Here is a 22,372-nt window from a genome sequence, read left to right as displayed (position 1 = left end):
CTCGTATGCGGAACGAAATGGATGCACCGTTGATGCGTCCTCGTAACACGTGTAGCTTTTTTAATATTTTGTTATAACATGTTGAGTCTGATAATATTTATATGATTTTTATAACACTTATGTATGTAGCAGTGATCATGGCGATGCCGGGCCCAGTTGATCCATCAGTGCTTACGCTTCAGGCGACACACAGGAGCGTAGCTGCGTGGGAGGGCTCCACTGCCCAATTGGTTACTCTCAGCACTACCACGCGGGTACGTTACATTAGGAGGTGGATGACAGGGTATTAGAGGTAGTCAAATTAGCGGGTTTCAGATACATTCACAAGTTGTTAGGCGGGGGCTTAGAGCTCGATCGAGCTCTTATCACTGCATTGGTGGAGAGGTGCAGGCCGAAAAGTCATACTTTCCACCTCACTGTTGGCGAGGCAACGATCACGTTGCAAGATGTGGCAGTTATAATGGGGCTGCCCATTGAAGCACAAGTAGTGATAGGTCATGGAGAGGGAAATTGGCCCGCATTAGTTCATGAGCTACTAGGGGTTTGGCCTGATTACCCTCAAGACCCCACACAGCCGAAGATCATCGTTCGATCGTCATTGAAGCTGACTTGGCTCCGAGAGCGTTTTAGCACGCTAGAGGATGACGCAGATGATGTGACGGTTGATAGACATGCGCGAGCTTACATCTTGTACCTGTTTGGATGCATCTTGTTTCCAGACAAGAGCGGCGACTCGGTACAGTTGATCTATCTCCCTCTACTGGGAGACTTGGAGCGCGTAGATGAGTATAGTTGGGGAAGTGCTACCCTAGCGTATCTGTATTGTAACTTATGCCGAGCATCTCGTAAGGGTACCAAGGACATTGGTGGCTGCTTGATGTTGTTACAGATATGGTCATGGGAGCACATTCATATAGGGAGACTCATTATTCGGACGATTCGACCCGATGGACAACATGATCAGGAAGATGACGCGGATGATTTTGAATTGGTGTTAGGGTCACAGCATCGGCGCGGGATGGATCCTTTAGCAGTAAGGTAGCAACACTCAATTCACTATTCAAATTCATAATTTCACTATTTTATGATACATGAAAATGTTAAACAATGTTTATTTGTTTGCAGCTGGCTTCGCGTATATCTTTCGAGATCCCACTCCCCACATACTCTCGTCTACTACAGAGACGCACTTGATCGAAAACGGGACGAGCAGGTTATTAACATTTACTATTTGTATTAGTTATGAATAAATTGTATATATTACTGAGCATATTCATTTCTATTACAGATGACATGGCAGCCTTACACAGCGGCTAAGATGGACGCTCTGCCGCACATATGTACATCGGGCCACGAGATTTGGAGATCGCGTTGTCCACTTATTTGCTTTGACATCGTCGAGCTACATCTCCCGGATCGTGTCATGCGTCAATTCGGTTTGGAGCAGGTCATTTCGCAAGCCTGTGACACCCAACCTCAACTACATGTGATCGATCGGAGGACTGGGGACAAGAACTACCTCGTACGACATAGATCGCATGTAGATGCGCAGAATGACCGAGCATCTAGATTGGTTTGAGGAGATAACTTCACAGGTCATAGCTTTGCTATGTACATGAGTTGGTATAGGTGTATCTCCATATTACGCCTAACGAACACCACATTTGCGCAGCCAGGATCACATTACCATCCGACATCTACATTACTGGCACGTCTTATTTCAACACTCATAACATATAGTAATAGTTTTAAGTGACTCTTTTAACAATATATTGATAACAAACAGACTGAGCGCATTCGATCGGTGCTCATACAATGCAATGACACGATTCAAGGGGCCTTTACATCGCCAGTTGAAGTCGGGTATCGGCTATGTTCTCAGACCCTAGACTCCATTAACGCGTCGTTGACCGATGCATTGAGTTAGGCGGGTTATGAGTACCTCTTACCGACTCCACCCGTCATTGGTGAGGTAGATGACACATTCCACAATCCTTCTCCACGAAGTCAGCCCACCGAGGTAGCTCTTCCAGAGGATCCAGTTCTCGGTCCACAAGAGGTCGCCAGCGTTTATCTACTCGAGGTCGGTCTTCCACATCGCCATCGACATCCGGTACTATGTCGCCATTCGTTCCTCCAGCTTCCATCACCACTCCTCCTCCACATCCATCACCTCCGCAAAGGATCATCACATATCAGCATTCTAGTCAACGACGAGCTTCTGCTCTTAATGTCATTGCGGAGGTTGACGAGATCACACCATCATCATCCACCAGTGCGCAAAACAAAAGGGGCCGGGGGTTGTAGTTTAACAAACTTTGTACATTCTTATATGATTTGAACTTCTTGTATGACTTTCCATGATTGTAATATATTTTCGCATTATTTTCATAAGTAATTTTTTCAAATCAAGCAGGTTCATAATTGATTATTATGGAATAGATGGTATTGAACTAGTTTAATGCAGGTTGCGTTCAATATTTAGGGGAATTGAAAAAAAAAAAATAAAAACTACAAGTACAAGCAAACCGCCACATGAAGTGGCGGTTTACCAGGGACCAAACCGCCACATGAGATGATAGTTTTCCTTGACCAAACTGCCACTTCATGTGGCGGTTTAGTGCTTAAGGCAAACCGCCATCTCAAGTGGCGATTTTGTCTGAAAAAAAAAAAAATTTCCACGTGGACGGTATTGTGGAAAATACTTTTCCACATAATGCAAAGTGGGAATTATTTTTTTTTTAGCAATATTATGGGAAAAGATTCATTAAAAATATTAGGCTTTACTAATTATTTTAGTAAAGTCATTAAAATGAAAAAAGAAGTAATTAACAAAAATTAGTTATTACTTTCCTCAACTACTTTCAATGTGATGTCTTGTTTTATTTGAAGTGAAATGGGATGTCTAAATCATCCCCACTTCAAATAATTTACGTACAAGTTGGTTGGTGAGATCTTGGTCCTATAGAAAGATCCTAATCTGGCCGTTTATTAGGAGAAGATAGACATAGTATTTAAACGAGTTTTATTTTTCATGATTTATATATAAAAATTCATGAGAAGTACTGGAGAAGATAGTGTTATCACAAAATACCCATTTTGAGTGTTTTAAGTTATAAGCTAGGCATTTTTAAGTTACAAAGTGTATTTTTAAATATCTAAAAGTAGGTAATAGCCTAATAGGTATTCTAAGATCCAAAATGAGTGTATAAAAGTACAAAGTGGGTGTTTTATGTTGGAAAGTATATAAATATTTTGAGATTAAGGTAGGTCTTTCTAGAGACTAGGTAGGTGTTATAAGATCTAAAATAAGCATTTAAAATAAATGATTTTAAAATTCAAAATAGGTATTTTAAAGATCTAAAATATGTATTTTTAAGATTCAAAGTAGGTGTTAGAACTAAGTCTTAAAAGCAAAAATTGCAAAATCAAAGTAAATATTATAACTCTTAACAAAGGTGTTGTAAAACCCAAAATAGATGTTTTTATATTCAAAGTATGTGTTATAAGATCTACAATATGTGTTATAAGTTCTAAAAGTAAGTATTATAAGACTCAAAGTAAATGTCTAGTGTAGATGTTATAAGTCCTAAAAGTAGGTGTTGTAGGACTCATTGTAGGTATTATGATCCAAAAGTAGGGATTTTATACCCAAATTAAGTGTTATAAATACTAAAATAGGTATTGCAAGACTCAAATTAGGTATTGTAAGATCCAAAAGTAGTTAGTTTTCAGGTTTGAATGTAAGGTGTTGTAAAACTCAAAATAATTGTTTCTATTTAAAATTAGATAGATTCATGTGTCAAGTACGGTTTAAAATTATTTAAATAAAAATTTGCTAATTATATATATGTAATTAAGTTATTATATAATACATTATTCATATTGAAACTGTAAATTAATTTGTTTTAAAAATTGTAAAAGTATTAATAAGACTCAAACTAGCATTAGATTGAGATAGATTTTACTAATATATATAATCATATAGTAAACAATATAGATTTTGAATAATTACCTAAAAAATGATAGAAAATTTAACCACATAGAAAAATAATTTAAATATTGAATGTCTTTGTAGAATCTTTAAATAAGTTTTCAGCCTAGTGAACATATTTTTTTTACTATAATAATTAAAATATGACTTAATTAATTTATTTATGTATTATAAATTTGTCAAACATAAGTGATAGAATTTTCATTTTAAATTTATTTGACCAATATTTTATCCTAATTATTCTTTTAAATAATTAATATGTAATCTGCTTAATTTGTGTAGTTGTTTTGAATATAGCTATGACAGTATAGTATAGTCTATGAAAAAGTATTTTAAGATTATTCTCTTTCTTAATTTATTACAAATACATTTAAATGAAAATAAATTTTTTACATAAATAATTAATATGTTATCCCATTGTAATTAAAGATACATATATCTTAATATGTTATCCTATAATTATCCATTGTAATTACATAAGCTATAATGTTCACTTAATGCACTTAAACTAGGATTATAAAGTTTAAAAGGTGCATTTCAAGCACTAATATGTACTTAACTAGGGTAAATTATAAAGACAATAATTTGAATGAAAACAATTGTGATAAAATTTGAGAGCATTGATAAATTAAAGATGAATTAAACTTCAAAATGGTGAATTAAACATTTGAGAGCATAAAAATAGTTTTAGGCAAATTATTAAGACAACAACCAACACTTAATAAGGGTAGAAACGTCAAAATGGTGAATTAAAAGGAAATTGACAAGAATTTAACAGAAAATGCTACGGCAGTTAGATAAGACATAAACTGGATGCTACCATGTGGAAAAATCTTACAAAGTTGCTACCACTGGCATTTCATGAAAGTTCGACGCTACCATGTGGGATTTCTCTAATTTTTTTTTTCTTACATGCACATGCTAATCTTTTCCAACAGATAGCAGATCAATAAGATCTTTCAAAAATCAATGGTAAAAGTCAAATTAAAAAAAGAAAAAACAAAAAAATAGATTTTTAAAAGAAAATCAAATTTTCCTTGAGAAAAAGCAATTATAAGGTAATAATAAAACAACATAAAGTTCGAAGGGATTAGTCATTAGTAGGTAATTACTAATTATTGTATGCTTGGACTATTAAAAACTAAAAAAGGTAACAAAAACAAATTTTAACTAATGAAATAAAAGAAATTAGAGATACATATATGAACTAATTGAGAAATTATTGAAATCCCTTAGGATAAATATTTTCAAAATGAGAGAAGCAATTGCTATTTTATCTCTTTTTTATTACCTTGTAACCAATATTTCAACGTGCGCATACAATCAAATTTCATTATTTTCTCCAACAATTAAATTTTATTATTTTCTCCTGTTATTGTAACATTTATTTATTTATTTATTTATGTATTTAATTATTATTATGAAATTACTTATATATCCTATTGACTTTCATTTTCCGCTGACCTTGACTTTCGTTTGACCTTGACTTATGGCCAAGGGGCTTATGTGACTTTTCCATCCAACCTGTACATCAATTAACTCCTTTCATAAATCCTAACTTCTGGACAATTCCACTCTCCTCCTACTATACTCCTTGTCATTCATGATCTTCCTAAAATAACTACCCACAACTCTACGTAATGCCCATGATCCCTACGTATGCCATTATATGTCTCCTCCTGAATTCATTTGCTCTTCAAGCTTACACATTACCTGCTGAAACTCTGCCCAAATTTACACTCATCTTACTCTCCATCAATATACAAAACTACGAGTTCCACCAATCTACGAATATCCTAATAATCGTTAATCTTGCATTCGTTCTAGTATCATTGCTTGATTTTGGTCTTCTTTACTGACTTTAACATCGGAGGGGCTTTTCGAGGAATACCCCCGAATAAGGTTAACGTGTACCGGGGCTTTGCCCCCTGAGATTTTGGTGATAATCATTGCTATTTCTAATTTTATAGTCCCAATACAATATATTCTAACTATGTAACTATGTCTAAAAGAAATAGAATAAAGAAAGAGAGTTTATAAATATCAAATTGTATATAATATCTTAACAAATTTATCTTTTGACCTCTAAAAAAAGCTTGAAAAGCACAAGAAATTTAGAGAATCACAAAAAATTAGGTATAAATTTTTTAATTAGATTTAATGGTAATGTAAATTTGCATCATTTTTTATTTTTTTGTTAGCTCTTTTTTTAGGAATTAGGAGAGTAATTCTAATATTTGTTATGAGAGTAAATATTTAAGGGGAAATAGAAGTGAAACTATATAAATAAAGGTAAATAACCTTAATTTAAAAGGGAAGATAAATAATTAAAAAATAATGGTATTAGAAAGATAAATGAAAAAGAAAGAGAATCAATCTTATTTTGAGAAGAAAGAGCAACAAATATTTACTTTCATCCCACTAAGATAAATTATTAACCCAAAATCAAGGAATTAATTTTTATATTTTTTCTTCTCCATCGCTTTAGAACTATAACAATAACAATAACAATAGTACAATATTCTTTTAATTTTCTACTTCAATAACCATGTATTCTTACTTTGACTTTAGTTTCTCTCATAAATCATCATCATTAATTATCATCATCATCATTGTATTATTTTTTTCATAAATATTTACATATAACACAAATATGACCTTAAACATATTATAAATATTGATCTTATATATGCATAGAACATAATCTTAAACTTGGTGGAAAAATCAATTAGAAAAGTGTACATAATATATTATAGTAACCTCACCCCCTAAAAATTTATTCAAGTTTCGCCACTGCTTACGTGGTAGAATCATATCACACCTTTAAATCATTGACAATTGACCTTTACAACGTTTTATCTTTAAATATTATAAGTCTTTTATACAATTAAATTTTATACCGAAATATCTCCAATAATCAAACTCTATAAATTTTCTATCTATAGTTTCCCTCTAAATATTTACTCAAGTATAGCTATGACGGTGGCAAAAAGGGAACGAAGACATTCGGGTGTCGGTGGGCTTCTGATAAAAACAACTGAAAGCTCAACCTTCTCTCAGTCTTCTTACTTCATTCATACAATATAATTCATGTCTTCTACAGTTCCATTACTTAATTCAATTATTTCACTTCCTTTTAATTCTATTTTTAATTTATGAGAAGCCATTAAAATACATTGAGTCTTACTCTTTCTCTCTCTCTTTCCTCCATTATCACCCTCAACTTTTTCCTCTCCTTCACCGCTTTTCTCTCTACTAATTTACTCTTTTTGCTTCCCTTCTTCATCACGCAATCACATTATTTGTTTCATGCTTTTCCGCATTTCTTACTGATTTTCTCACTCTCTCCAGGTTAATATATAATTTCATATCATTTAATTTGTTGTACTACTTTTGTTTCTTTGATTTTTCCTTTGATCTGTATATTTTTTTAAAATTGTTGATTTTCATCTTGTCTGTATTATACTGATGCATAATTCATTCCATTACATAAATTGTTTCGATTTTCATTTGTTAATTTTCTACTCTAGATTTGCGTTTGAATTTCGTTTTAACTGAATGTAATTAGTGTGATTACTTTGATTGCTGGAGTAGCTCGAATTTCTTAAATTGAATGAAATTCAAAGAGATCTGAAATCGATATACAGTATTACAGTAATGTACTAATGTTGCTGTGTTTTTTGGATGATTGCAGGAAGGTGTGATCTGGAGAGAGCAAGCTAAGTTTAACATTTGATTATTTGTATTTATATAAAGGCTTGCAAAGCTGGCGGCTGCAACTGCTTGGAGGTTTGCTGCCAGTAATGGCAATGGCAACGGCCATGCCCCTAATGATTTGGTAATGCTCGTTGTTTTTGCTTTATTTTCGTTGATTTTGAACTTTAAAATGTCTTTTTTATTGTTGAATCAAAATTATGGTCACAAATCATAGCCATCCCTGACATATTGGAGGTAATTTTCAATTTACGGCTTTGCATGGCTTTGTGTCATTGATATTATGATTTGAATAATATCTTTTCTTCGTTTGCTACAACTATTCTCTCTTGAATTCAGAGTGGTGGTGACTGGTTAGTGGTGACGATGCGGAGTATGCTTTTGTCTCCGATATACACCAGAATGTGTGTGCATTCACGCCATCAAGTTCATTACTCTGTTCTTTACTTCATTGATTTGTGGTCAAACAATAAACAAAAGCCAAGTGGATGCAAATGTAGATGAGATGAATAGGGAGAATGAGTCCGTGTATGAAAATAGGAGACAAAATGAGGTATTAAAATAGAACTGTAGCAAAATTAAAGGGACAACATAACAAGTATAGAACCTAAACTGAAAAGTGCAAGAAAATCAAAGAAACTATATAAATTCAAAAGTGTAAAAAAATCAAAGGGACAAGATAGTACATCTTTTAACTCAATGACAATTTCTTCCATGGATGAAGCTCTTGAGGGCGTATAACATATGTTTGGGCTGAAAATAGAATGAAGTGTCACAAAAAATGAAGAAAAGAAAGAGCATTGGGTTGGGATTGGTAAATGGGGATTATAATCTGAGTACATGTTGGGTTGTGTTGTAGGTGAAGAAGTGAGATATTAGCATAAAAAAATGGGTTGCCTTATATTGATGTCAAAGATATTATTGAAACTAGGACTCCTAGCTAGTTGATTCTTCAAGCAAGGACACTTAAAAGGGACTAAACTTGGGGAAACTGACACTGGTAGTTATGATTTTTAGATGTACATACTAAAAATTTTCTTCTGCATTTATTATTGTTTTCTTTTGTGTATACTTTTCAAACTCTACTACGATTAGTTAGCTAGGAGCTAATTCTATTTGTTTATGGCTTTCACTTGGTGATTGTAAATACAGTAAATGTTGCCCCTTTATGTTTTCTTATGAATGCTGCAACAAATTCTTTCTGATCTGCAGGAAAGAAATATGGATCGAAAATTCCAAGACTCAGAACCTCCTTCTCCACGATCTGTTGCTAAACTGGGGTTGAGGTTAGGAGTTCATTTTTATATATTATTGTCTATGTTGTATGTTGGTCTTGTTTACCAGAAAAAGGGCTAGCAATTGCCTATTTACCAGATCCTTCAATCTTGCCTGATTCTAACCCGTAAATTTCCCTTTGCTCATGATATTGATGATAATATCTTATGCTTGAGTAAAATGTTTATGTGCCATCTTTATAAATTGAATTTACTAGCAAGAATTTTGGAGTAGCTACATAACAAGTATTTCATCACTGTGCATACAAGTGCTTTGGTAAACGTCACTTCCTGTTTTCACCACTGTGCATGGAAGTAGTTTGCTAAACATCATTTACAGTTTCTTTTAATGTAAGTTGAGCTGCGCATAGATTTGAAACCAGATGAAGGCATATATATTAATTTGATGAATGAGCAGATGTTTTTCCAATTAACTTTATAGACTGAGTGCGAACATGATAAAAGCATCACTAAACAGGAACTGCAGCACACAAGCTGTAAGGAAACTAAGGAGTGACAGTACCATCTAGGAAGGGCTCTTAACGTGTGCTTTTTAGCTCAAACAGAGCTTTAAACCACTTATAATTTGCCTCTCTTTTCTACGAATCACGTTCATAATTCTTGCCTTAGGTTCTCCATAAGAACTTCAGGGGTGGAACTATATATTTCCCAAAACTCAGAATTTATAGCTTTTCGCACATAGTAAACCAAGGTAGCAGCAACGGCCAGCTTGATGGTTTTGAGTTTTTGTTTCAATATTTTCTGGGGATATCTTCCCTATCTGATCACAACTCCTAGTTGGTCTTAATCTGCAGTCAACAAGGCATCAAACCAGTAAACTTCCCTCTATAATCACATTGTAAAAACATGTGATTGTTTGATTACCATAGTAAGTTTAGGTTGATCCACCCCCCAACCCCCCCAAACAAAAAAAAATGACATCCAGATAGGTGACGAAGCCATAAGCACATAACTTTCCAGAAATGTCCATTTTAGAAAATCTTTGATCTAGAAAAACTTCCGTTGAAACTAATTACTCCTACTAGATAAAGCATATTTCTAGTAGTTTTAAAAGTCAAAAATTTCATCATTTGTTAGTTTGGCTAAGATTATTTCTGTTATTTATTTGTATTTCGGTTGTGCATTGTTTGCATGTTTCACTTGGAGTAGACCTTATAATCTTTTGCCAGTCTCAACTTGCTAGCTGAACAAAAAAAAAATTCTAAGTTCTTTGATAACTTTGTATGTTGATTTGACTTTGCAGAGACCGTACAAGTAGCATGGAGGATTCTGATGGGACACTAGCAAGTGTTGCCCAATGCATTGAGCAGTTGAGGCAGAATTTGTTCTCTTTTCAAGAGAAGGAGTATACTTTAAGGCAGCTGCTGGAACTTACTGAAACACGTGAAAATGCTTTGAGTGCGGTAGGGTCTCATTCGCAGGCAGTTCCGGTGCTTGTTTCTCTTTTAAGATCAGGGTCACTAGCAGTAAAAATACAAGCTGGCCGTGTATTAGGGGCTCTCTGTAAGGAGAATGAACTGAGGGTGAAGGTTTTGTTAGGTGGTTGCATACCACCTCTACTTGGTCTTCTTAGGTCCAGCTCCTCTGATGGTCAGGTTGCTGCTGCAAAGGCTTTATATGCTGTTTCCCAAGGTGATGCAAGGGATCATGTAGGCTCCAAAATTTTCTCCACTGAAGGAGTTGTACCAGTGCTATGGAGACAGCTAGAGAGAGGGGAAGCTAGGAAATTGGTAGACGAATTATTAACTGGAGCTTTAAAAAATCTGTGTGGAAGCACAGAAGGATTTTGGTCAGCAACAGTCCAAGTGGGAGGAGTGGATATACTAGTAAAATTGATGACTATTGGGCAGCCTGGTACTCAAGCAAATGTATGCTTTCTTCTTGCTTCTATGATGATGGAGGATGCTACAATCTGCCCTACTGTCTTGGCTAGTGAGACTGTCAAACAGCTCCTAAAGTTGTTAGGACCTGGTAATGAAGCAGCTGTTAGAGCAGAAGCTGCTGGTGCTCTTAAATCTCTTTCTGCTCAGTGCAAAGAGGCACGGAAAGAGATAGCAAACTATAATGGCATACCAGCTCTCATAAATGCCACCATTGCTCCTTCCAAAGAATTTATGCAAGGGGAGCATGCTCAAGCATTGCAGGAAAATGCAATGTGTGCCTTGGCAAACATATCAGGTGGGTTGTCTTCTGTTATATCCAGCCTTGGAAGAAGCCTTGAATCTTGCACTTCACCTACACAGGTTGCTGATACTTTAGGAGCTCTAGCTTCTGCCCTAATGATATATGACCAGGATGCTGAATCTACAAAGGCCTCTGACCCTAGAACTGTTGAGCAGACTTTGATTAAGCAGTTCAAACCTAACTTGCCATTTCTTGTCCAAGAACGCACCATCGAGGCCCTTGCCAGTTTGTATGGGAATTCTGTACTCTCAAAAAAACTTGCAAATGCTGATGCTAAGCGCTTGTTGGTTGGTTTGATCACAATGGCGACAAATGATGCTCAGGATGAGCTGGTAAAATCCCTTTTGAAGATTTGTGATGATCAAGATAGTCTCTGGCATGCTATTCAAGGGCGTGATGGTGTCCAGCTATTAATTTCACTTCTTGGATTGTCGTCAGAGCAGCAACAGGAATGTGCTGTTGCATTGCTTTCTCTTCTTTCAATGGAAAATGATGAGAGTAAATGGGCTATCACCGCTGCTGGTGGAATACCCCCACTGGTCCAGATCTTGGAGACTGGTTCTTCAAAGGCCAAAGAAGACTCTGCTACAATATTGGGAAATTTGTGTAATCATAGTGAAGATATACGAGCATGTGTTGAGAGTGCTGATGCTGTTCCTGCACTCTTGTGGTTATTGAAGAATGGGAGCTCAAATGGAAAGGAGATTGCTGCCAAAACATTGCATCATCTAATTGACAAGTCTGATACTTCTACCATCAGTCAACTTACTGCACTTTTAACCAGTGACCTCCCTGAATCTAAAATTTATGTTCTGGATGCTTTGAAATGCATGTTGTTAGTGGTCCCACTTAATGATATTCTACGGGAAGGTAGTGCTTCCAATGATGCTATTGAGATGATGGTCAAAATATTGGGCGCTGCAAAAGAAGAAACTCTGGCAAAGTGTTCTTGTACACTTGCTGAAATCTTTCATAACAGAAAAGACTTGCGTGAGAGCAGTATAGCAGTTAAGACTCTCTGTTCAGTCAAGAAACTTATAAATTCAGAATCAGATAAAATTTTAGTGGCAGCCTTATCATGTCTTGCTTCTTTTTTTCTTTCAGTAGGGGAAAACCCTGATATTTACTCCATTGCTAGCGATGTTTTACCTCGGTTACTTGCTCTTTCAAGTTCTTCTGTTCTTGAAGTTGCAGAGCAGGCAATATGTGCAGTGGCAAACCTTTTAATGGAAAAAACACTTTCTGAAAGGGTTTCACCCGAGGAGGTTATTTTATCTGCCACAAGGGTTTTGCGTGAGGGCACACTTTCTGGAAAAACTCATGCTGCTGCTGCTATTGCACGTCTTCTGCATGGACATTTAATTGATGATGCTCTGTGTGAATGTGTGAATCGTGCTGGTACTGTTCTTTCTTTGGTTTCTTTGTTAGAATTGGCCAATGATAGTCCTGCTAGCACATCAGAAGCCTTAGATGCGCTTGCTCACTTGTTGAGGTCGGGAGTTCTGGGTGGAAAAATCAAACCAGCTTGGGCAGTTTTAGCAGAATCTCCAAACCACATCACTCCAATAGTTTCATGCATAGCAGGTGCTACACCAGCTTTGCAAGATAAAGCCATTGAAATATTGTCGAGGCTGTGCTGTGATAAGTTGGTTGTGTTAGGGGAAATCATCTGTAGTTCTTCTTGCTGTATTGAATCTATTGCTAGAAGAGTTATTAGTTCTAGGGATAAAAAAATTGTGATTGGAGGTGCTGCACTCCTTTCTTGTGCAACTACAGTTGGTCATCAGAGAGTGGTGGAGGATTTCAATGACTCTAGATTATCCACATATGTCATACAGGCTCTAGTTGAAGTGCTCACTACCTCTCAATCTTCTTTTGATGACCACAATGATAATCAGCAGGAGTCGGCGTGCATTTGCATTCAGTTGAATGAAGATGAATGGAATACAGAGGCCACCCCTGGCACAAAGATTGTGTATGGTACCAATATTGCTGTGTGGTTTCTTTCTGTACTTGCTTCTCATGATGAGAAAAGTAAACAAGTTATTATGGAAGCTGGAGGGCTTGATGTGCTTACAGAGAAGATATCACGTTCTCAGGTAGTTCATTTACTCTAAATTAAATGAGAATTTTCATTTGCTCTTTTGTAACTTTGTGTTTTTGTTGTTTGAACCTCTTATAAGTTTCTTTCTTTTTCTGCGATGTTTTTAATCACATGCTTTATTTTATAATTGTCGCAGATTGACGTCATTGAAGATAGTAGCATATGGACTTATGCTTTACTACTGGCAATTCTATTTCAAGATAGAGAAATCATACGAGCTCATGCAACCATGAAATCCATTCCGGTTATTGCTAATATGTTGAGGTCAGAAGAGCATGCAAACAGATATTTTGCAGCCCAAGCATTGGCTAGTTTGGTCTGCAATGGTAGCAGGGGAACTCTGTTATCTGTTGCAAACTCTGGTGCAGCTGGCGGGCTAATTGCTTCACTTGGATGTGCTGATCAAGATATATATGATCTTCTAAAATTATCCGAGGAGTTCTCTTTAGCTCGTTATCCTGATCAAGTGACTCTTGAGAGATTGTTTAGAGTCGATGACATTAGAGTTGGAGCCATGCCTCGGAAAGCAATACCTGCCCTTGTTGATCTCCTCAAACCAATTCCTGATCGTCCAGGGGCTCCCTTCCTTGCCCTAGGGTTTCTCACCCAACTTGCCAAAGACTGTCCCTCGAATAAGATGGTGATGGTTGAATCAGGAGCACTAGAGGCAGTGACTAAATATCTTTCTCTGGGTCCTCAAGATGCTACGGAAGAAGCTGCGACAGATCTTTTGGGGATTTTGTTTAGTAGTGATGAGATATGCAGGCATGAATCTGCGTTTGGTTCAGTGACCCAGCTAATAGCCGTGTTGCGCTTGGGTGGAAGAAGGGCAAGGTACAGTGCAGCCAAAGCACTTGAAAGCTTATTTTCTGCAGATTATGTAAGAAATGCAGAAACAGCTCGACAAGCTGTGCAGCCATTGGTAGAAATTTTAAACACAGGCTCTGAGAGAGAGCAGCATGCTGCGATCGCGGCGTTGGTCAGGCTGTTAAGTGAAAACCCTTCAAGGGCCTTTGGTGTGGCAGATGTAGAAATGACTGCAGTTGATGTTCTTTGCAAAATTATTTCATCGAACTGTTCCATGGAGCTGAAGGGCGATGCTGCTGAGCTATGCTCTGTTCTCTTTGCAAACACAAGAATCAGGTCTACAGTAGCTGCAGCGCGATGTGTTGAGCCTCTGGTCTCTCTCCTTGTCAGTGAATTCACCCCTGCTCAGCATTCAGCTGTGCATGCTTTAGATAAACTCTTGGATGATGAGCAGTTGGCTGAACTGGTTTCTGCTCATGGTGCAGTCATTCCTCTTGTTGGCCTATTGTACAGCAGAAATTACTTGCTTCACGAGTCCGTTTCGAGAGCTTTGGTGAAGTTGGGAAAAGACAGACCTTATTGCAAGACTGAAATGGTGAAAGCTGGGGTCATCGAAAGCATACTTGATATACTCTATGAAGCACCCAATTTTCTCGCGGCTGCTTTTGCAGAACTGCTCCGGATATTAACAAATAATGCTACAATTGCAAAAGGCCCATCAGCAGCTAAAGTGGTTGAGCCACTTTTCATGTTACTGTTGCGATCAGACCTTGGGCCTGATGGACAACATAGTGCCTTACAGGTTCTAGTTAATATTTTAGAGCATCCACAGTGTCGTGCAGACCACACATTGACCTCTCACCAAGCTATTGAACCTGTTATTCCATTACTAGACTCTAATGTTCCCGTTGTACAACAACTGGCTGCTGAGCTTTTGTCCTATGTATTGTTGGAGGAGAACATTCAGAAGGATCCCTTGACACAGCAAGTAATTGGTCCACTTGTAAAAGCACTTGGAAGTGGGTCTGGTTTACACATTTTACAGCAGAGAGCTATCAAAGCTCTTGTTAGTATTGCACTTATTTGGCCAAATGAAATTGCGAAAGAAGGCGGTGTTATTGAGCTATCCAAGGTGATATTGCAAGCTGATCCTTCACTTCCTCATGCTTTGTGGGAATCTGCTGCCTCTGTTTTGTCTTGTATTTTGCAATTCAGTTCTGAATTTTATTTGGAAGTGCCTATTGCTGTGCTCGTAAGATTGCTTCATTCTGGTTCAGAAAGTACTGTAACCGGAGCATTGAATGCTCTTCTGGTGTTGGAAAGTGATGATTCAACCAGTGCTGAGGCTATGGCTGAAAGTGGTGCAATTGAGGCTCTCCTGGAGCTTCTTAGATGCCATCAGAGTGAGGAAACTTCTGCAAGATTGCTTGAAGTGTTGCTAAATAATGTAAAAATAAGGGAATCCAAAGCTGGTCGGGCTGCTATTGTACCTTTATCTCAATACCTTTTAGATCCTCAAACACAAGGTCAGCAGGTGAGATTGTTGGCTACTCTGGCATTGGGTGATCTGTTTCAGAATGAGGCTCTAGCTCGTTCTGCTGATGCTGTTTCAGCTTGCCGTGCCTTGGTTAATTTGCTTGAAGATCAGCCCTCTGAGGAAATGAAAGTAGTGGCCATCTGTGCCCTTCAGAACCTGGTAACATGCAGTCGAGCAAATAAAAGAGCTGTTGCAGAAGCAGGTGGAGTTCAAGTAATTCTTGATTTAATTGGTTCCAGCGATCCAGAAACTTCAATGCAGGCAGCTATGTTTGTTAAGCTTCTCTTTGCCAACAATACAATCCAGGAATATGCGTCCAGTGAAACTGTCAGGGCTATAACTGGTAAATTTCTCCAACTCATTCTGAAACTTACCATATGTCCGTATCTGGCTTGTTTTACAATCTCCTAGGCATTTCAAAACATTTTTGTTTTTCTTACTGGTGCACAATAAGATAGTGTGGCTTGAGTTGATGTTGCATGACTTGTTTCTGGTGCACAATTAGATTGATAGTTATCTAATATAAATGAGGAATTCCTATCATTTTATCAACTGTCATTTAGTACACGGAGAAAATTCTCGTGTAGTTTATTTAATAATTTAACAACTGTTGCAGTGATCAAATGCCAATTTCAGTCCCCTTTCGTCAACCTACCTTTGTTGCCTTAATCTTGTCCACTTGTTCATCGTGAAATTTTAATAATGAAGTTAAAATGGTATCTGGGGCCCAAAATCTATTCAAGCAACTTGATTAGGGAAACAAGTAGAGTGAAGTTGATTTTTCCATTCTAAGTAATTTTATTTGTTCGTCATTATTGATTTATTTGTTTTAACATATATTTCTATTGTCTAACAATCTTTTTGTTCTCTCAGCTGCTGTTGAAAAAGATTTGTGGGCGACTGGGACTGTGAATGAGGAGTATTTGAAAGCCTTGAATGCACTTTTTGGAAACTTTCCACGTTTAAGAGCCACTGAACCTGCTACCCTCAGTATACCCCACCTCGTAACCTCTCTCAAAACAGGCTCAGAGGCAACTCAAGAAGCTGCCTTGGATGCTCTGTTTCTCTTAAGACAAGCTTGGGCTGCATGCCCGGCTGAAGTATCTCGTGCGCAATCTATTGCTGCTGCAGATGCAATTCCTCTGCTGCAGTATTTGATCCAATCTGGCCCACCTCGTTTCCAGGAGAAGGCTGAATTTCTGCTGCAATGTCTGCCAGGAACTCTATCTGTTATAATTAAGCGAGGAAACAATATGAGGCAATCAGTGGGAAACCCAAGTGTATATTGCAAGCTTACATTAGGGAATACCCCACCCAAACAGACAAAGGTAATATTAAACTTCGATATATTGCAATTTCTTTTCTTTTTCTCCATTTTTAATCATCACCTTGATACAAAAGGCATTGACTGAGTTTAGCTAAATTATAAACAAGTTTTTCATACATACTGTTCTTTGAGAATATAGGATGATTTAAAGTTGTATCCAAGAGAGCTCTCCAACTGTTGAATATGTCATGAGAATAGTCCTCCTTTTTCCTCTCAATCTTCTTAATTTGTTGTCTTTCATGATTTACTACGTTACAGAAAGGATTCATACTGAACGTAAATAGAAACTATGATGTAATTTTAGAAATTATTGATACTTAGCGCTGCATTGTTTTCATATTCCATTAGGTGTTGGTCATTTGTTATACTAATTTGAGTTATTTTTATTGTTTAATTGTGTTGTTTTTTGCTACATCTTTCTACATACTTCACAAGACTCCGTTCTTTTGCATTCTATTGTTTTAACCTTCTTATGTAATGCTTCGTGTAAATTAAATATTACTTGATGTAAAACTACGAGCTACCAGAAGTAAATATGTTACTGCCAACAAGGGCCTTGGCGATTGAATTTTAAAGTAATCTGCTATGTATAAAATAGTTTTTCTAGATTTCTAGGACGTGAGTGAATACTTGCCATTTTTGTTATGGTTGTGTTAATAAATAGGAGTTTTAAGTATTAATGATGGCACTTGGTGATGGGAGCATATAGGAATTGGATTCAAATTAGTATTTCATTACAATCAACTTGATTACTATGATATTGGTCTATGTTTTGCCTTCCCCAACCAGCTAACCCACCTTGTTTTGTCAGATCGTTTCTACGGGTCCTACCCCAGAATGGGACGAGAGCTTTACGTGGTCCTTCGAAAGTCCTCCAAAGGGCCAGAAACTACACATTTCCTGCAAGAACAAGAGCAAAGTGGGAAAGGTAACTGGGAATTTACAAAAGAAAATAATGGCAAAACTTTTACATTGTTGTACTGTTGTTTATACCAACTTTCTCTTTGCTTTTGTAGAGTTCATTTGGTAAGGTGACAATCCAGATTGACAGAGTAGTAATGCTGGGTGCTGTTGCTGGCGAGTATACCCTCCTCCCAGAAAGCAAGAGTGGTCCGTCAAGAAATTTGGAAATAGAGTTTCAATGGTCTAACAAATAGCAGAATTCACAATTTTCATAACAGCGTTTTTTTATGCACAAGAAAATTTTTTTGCGAGACATGGTGAGGTATCAATGCAAAGACGGATATGCAGAACTCGACTACATCAAGATTAGCTCATTTAAATAAGCTTCTCCTCTTACATCGATTCTATTGACAGTCACCTTTTTGTACCATTTTTCAAAATTAGTATTGATCGTGAGTGTGTACATAGTGTTGCTGAGATTGCATTTGCACTATTGTAGTATTCTGTATTCCTATGTTATGTTTGTACTTAGTGTATAAGTGTTCCTTGACGATCATTCATTGGTGAATGGTGTATTCTTTTGTAATCTGAGCAGAAAGACAGTGTTAATAATGAAATTGTGGAGGTTTGATGGATCTTTTTCAATGCGTTAAGTTTACCATTACTGTAATGAAACAGATTCTCTGGGTTTAGGAACTCTTTTGACTTCTGAGCCCATTTTCATATAAAAAAACTAAATAAATTGGTTGTTGCACGCCTAAAAAATGGTTTCTCCACTAATCGTAAAATAACAACAAAAAAAGAAATAGAACATTTGATATTTAAATTTGATAATTTTAAGTAACAATTACTTAGAATGATCCAACTTTTCATGATTTTTTACAATAATGCCACGTATTAATTAACCATGAATAATCCCAATTTTAGGGGTATTTGCCGAAAGTAAGCTTGGTAACCCGATAACCTGCTATAGTAGATAATTCATAAAAAAATAAATTGAAAATTGATGTAAAATTAGACAAAGATTTTGAAAATTTACATAAAAATTCTAAATCATTAAAAAATAAAAAATAAAAAATTTAATACTTTTTAAATATTTTTTTCGCTATTTTATTTTAATTTATCGTTTTTTAAAAAATAAAACTTGTTATAATAAGTCATTCGGTAACCGGATTTACTCTAGGAAAATACTTTAAAGTTGGAATTATTCATGATTAATCAATAGGTGAAATTACCGTAGAAAAATCATGAAAAAATTTAATTATTCTTGATAATTTTTCTAATTTTAAATCATAAAATCAATTTAAACACCTTACAAATGAAAATGCTAATATAATATTTAACTTTTACTGATTTTTTTCCAATAATATTAATTTTTGTCTGATCATAAATAATCTAAACTACTAGGTAAAAAAATAATAATAAAATACAATAAAATAACAAAAATAATTATAAAAAAAGTTAAAAAAAATTAAAATACCCCTCCTCCCGCTACTACCCTCCCCTCCTCTCCCCACGATCAACTAGCTTCAATCCCGTTGCAGCCTTAACCACCACCACCACAATAATTTAATCATCCGGTGAAATAGAATGGACCATCACAATTGCAATTACAAGAGGAAGGAGGGGACAATTAATGGAAGTTGATGATGTTGATCAGAAAAACATTTTGATCCTTCCAAGAAAAGCTAACAAAGAGAAATCTTCACCATTTTGGATTACAAAGTCTGTGTTGGTGTTGGTTTACAGCCATTAATTTTGAGCTTGTGGGTGGTACATTTTGGAAGGGGTAGGGAGAGGGGATGAGTGGTGGCTTGGGGAGGGGCACGGAGAGAAAATGGGGTGGTGGCTGTTGGGGATAGGTAGGCAAAAGGGTTGCAGTGGTGGCAGGTTGGGATATGGGAAGAGCAGAGAGAGAAGATGAGGTGGTGGCAATTGGGGAGCGAATGCGGTGAGGGAGGAGTTTGTTGTTTGGGTGATTAATTTTTATTTTTATTTTTTTATTTTACTAATTTTTTACTTTTTCTGATTTTATTTCAATTATTTAACTGTTTTTTTTTAAATTAATTGTACAGTAGGTAGTGATGGCCACGGAGCGGGTTACCCGGAACCGAACCGCTTGAAACCGTCCCAAAACCGAAACCGTTTGCGACAGGTTTCGAACCGGCCCAAACCGCGGAACCGTGAAACCGCCGAAAAAAACCGCCTGAACCGGACCAAAGAACTGCGGACCGGTTCACCCGGACCACCGGTTCCAAGGAACCGCCCCGAAACTGGGAACTGGACCGGATTGGTTCATCTGGCCCAACGGTTCCTTGGAACCAGGCGGTTCACCCAACCCAGCCCAGCGGTTCTTTGAAACCGTTCAAAAACTAGCCATTAACTAGCCGTTGGGGATTTTTTTGTATAAATACTCCACACTTTCAATCATTTTCATTCACAATTCATCTCTTCTCCTACTCTCTCTACTTAATTATTTAATTACGCAATTATTCTCTTAATTACATAATTAGTTTTTTAATTATTTCTTAATTACATAATTAGTCTTTTAATTATTTATTTATTTCTTAATTCCATTATAATTTCAATATTATCATATCTTCTTTTTTGAAAAAAACTTCTAAAAAGTTATTAAAGTAGCAAAATCATTGAGAGGTTCTAGCTCCAAACAAAATGTCACTTTAACTCCGTCGGTATCAACAACACCTTCGGTTAGTAATTATAATTTTGAACCAAATTATCCAGAAGGGTACGACCAAGAATTACACGATTATGCAGAAGAAGTGGAAAGAGAAATACAAATTAAAGAAGAAGATAAACAAGAAGAGGAACCAACGACCCCTATTGGGATACATAGATCTCGACAGTCATTAACGAGATCACATGAAGAACAACTACAACAACAACAACAACAAAGACAAGCTCGTGGTAAACGAGTCAATTTCCGAAGTATCGATTAGTTTTATAATTTTATTCTTCAAATTGATTAAATTTTAAATTATTATTTATTTATATATTGTGGTATTTGAGTATGTCTTTATATTTAAATTTAGATGAAGGTGAACCAATAAAACAACCTTTTCCGGCAATGCCACCTCTTAGTGCTAGAGTTGTTTCACATGTGTGGTCGTATTTTATAAAAGAACCAACCGACAATCCGGATGTTTTCTTATGCACTTGTCAAATTTGTGAAAGTCAAAGGGTAAAGACCTTAGTTTCATACAATTTCAGCAGAGGTAAATACTTTTTAAGTTTTTATACATACATGATATTTATATTTTGTAAATCAAGAATGTATTAGAAATTCATTTATTGTGTTTAATGAATACGTGTTAGGTGGTGGTACATAATATTTTAACAAACATTTGGCAAAGAAGCATGGAATCACAAAAGAAACTCATGCAGCAAGCGGCAACGGGACCACAAGTGAAAGCCGACAGAGGGATATCCCGGTGTAGGTATGCCTTTTAAATATAATCGTAATGATATGATTGATCAATTTTCTAAATATGTAATTTGTGATGAATTGCCATTTATCCATGGTGAAAGTAAGGCATGCGAGTATTACACTAGAAAAACTTTGCAACCACAATATAGAGTAATCCCTAGGAACACTCTTAAACGACGCACAATAAAATTATATGAATCAAAGCGCTATAAATTAGTAGAAATGTTTAAATATTTTAATGGTAGGGTTAGCATACCAATTGATATTTGGTCTGTTTTCCCACATTTAGAACCTTATATGTGTGTAACAGCACATTGAATAGATCATAATTGGATTATTCAAGAAAGAATAATTGCTTTTGAGTTAATACTCGAAAGACATACGGGTGAATACATAAAATATAGATTAACAGAGATATGTAAAGAATAAAACTTGTTAGATAAGATATTTTGTTGTTCTATTGAAAATGCAACTGCCAACATTAAATGCATCGAACTTTTGTATAACGAACCTGCTTTTAGTTTTATCCTTGGTGGTAGATTATTACATGTACGTTGTTGTGCTCATATTGTTAACTTATCTTGCCAAGTAGGTATTAGACAAACTAAGTGATTTATTAGATCCCATTAGAGACATAGTAAAGTGGCTTAGAGTTGGACATGTAAAGAGAAGATATAAGCAATTATGTGACCATTATCAACTAAAAAAAGTATATTGGTCATTAGATACTCCTACATGTTGGGGCTCAACCCATGATTTATTAAAAAAGGCTATTGCTTATCGTCCGGTTATAACACAACTGTATATTGAGTGTACAGATAGCCGTATAAGTGATGAAACATGGGAACTAGCTATAGGCGTACAGAAAATATTAGAAGCGTATGTCCACGCAACTAAGATTTTTTCATATGTTTACGAACCAAACGTCCACTTAGTAATAAGTGAATGTATTACTATTTTTAATCATCTTCATAAACATTCGCATGATGATACTAATTTATTTTTAAAGCCGATTCTTGCAGATATGATAGACAAGTGGAAGACGTATTTTACTGATTT

At 36.0% G+C, this 22,372-nt stretch overlaps 1 protein-coding gene across 1 annotated transcript; it reads left to right on the top strand.

Annotated features, from left to right (window-relative positions):
- The first annotated feature begins 6,962 nt into the window (after positions 1-6,962).
- LOC130807633 (protein CELLULOSE SYNTHASE INTERACTIVE 1-like) lies at positions 6,963-18,502 on the top strand. Its single transcript, XM_057672909.1, has 8 exons — positions 6,963-7,345; positions 7,689-7,832; positions 8,921-8,994; positions 10,247-13,286; positions 13,428-15,978; positions 16,509-16,963; positions 17,774-17,890; positions 17,979-18,502. Exons 3-8 carry the CDS (start codon positions 8,930-8,932, stop codon positions 18,117-18,119), a joined length of 6,369 nt encoding a protein of 2,122 aa, XP_057528892.1. The 5' UTR covers positions 6,963-7,345; positions 7,689-7,832; positions 8,921-8,929; the 3' UTR covers positions 18,120-18,502.
- Positions 18,503-22,372: the final 3,870 nt, after the last annotated feature.

This window comes from Amaranthus tricolor, chromosome 3 (assembly GCF_026212465.1).
Source record: "Amaranthus tricolor cultivar Red isolate AtriRed21 chromosome 3, ASM2621246v1, whole genome shotgun sequence".
NCBI classification, from domain to species: domain Eukaryota; kingdom Viridiplantae; phylum Streptophyta; class Magnoliopsida; order Caryophyllales; family Amaranthaceae; genus Amaranthus; species Amaranthus tricolor.
This window is presented reverse-complemented; position numbering and strand designations above follow the sequence as displayed.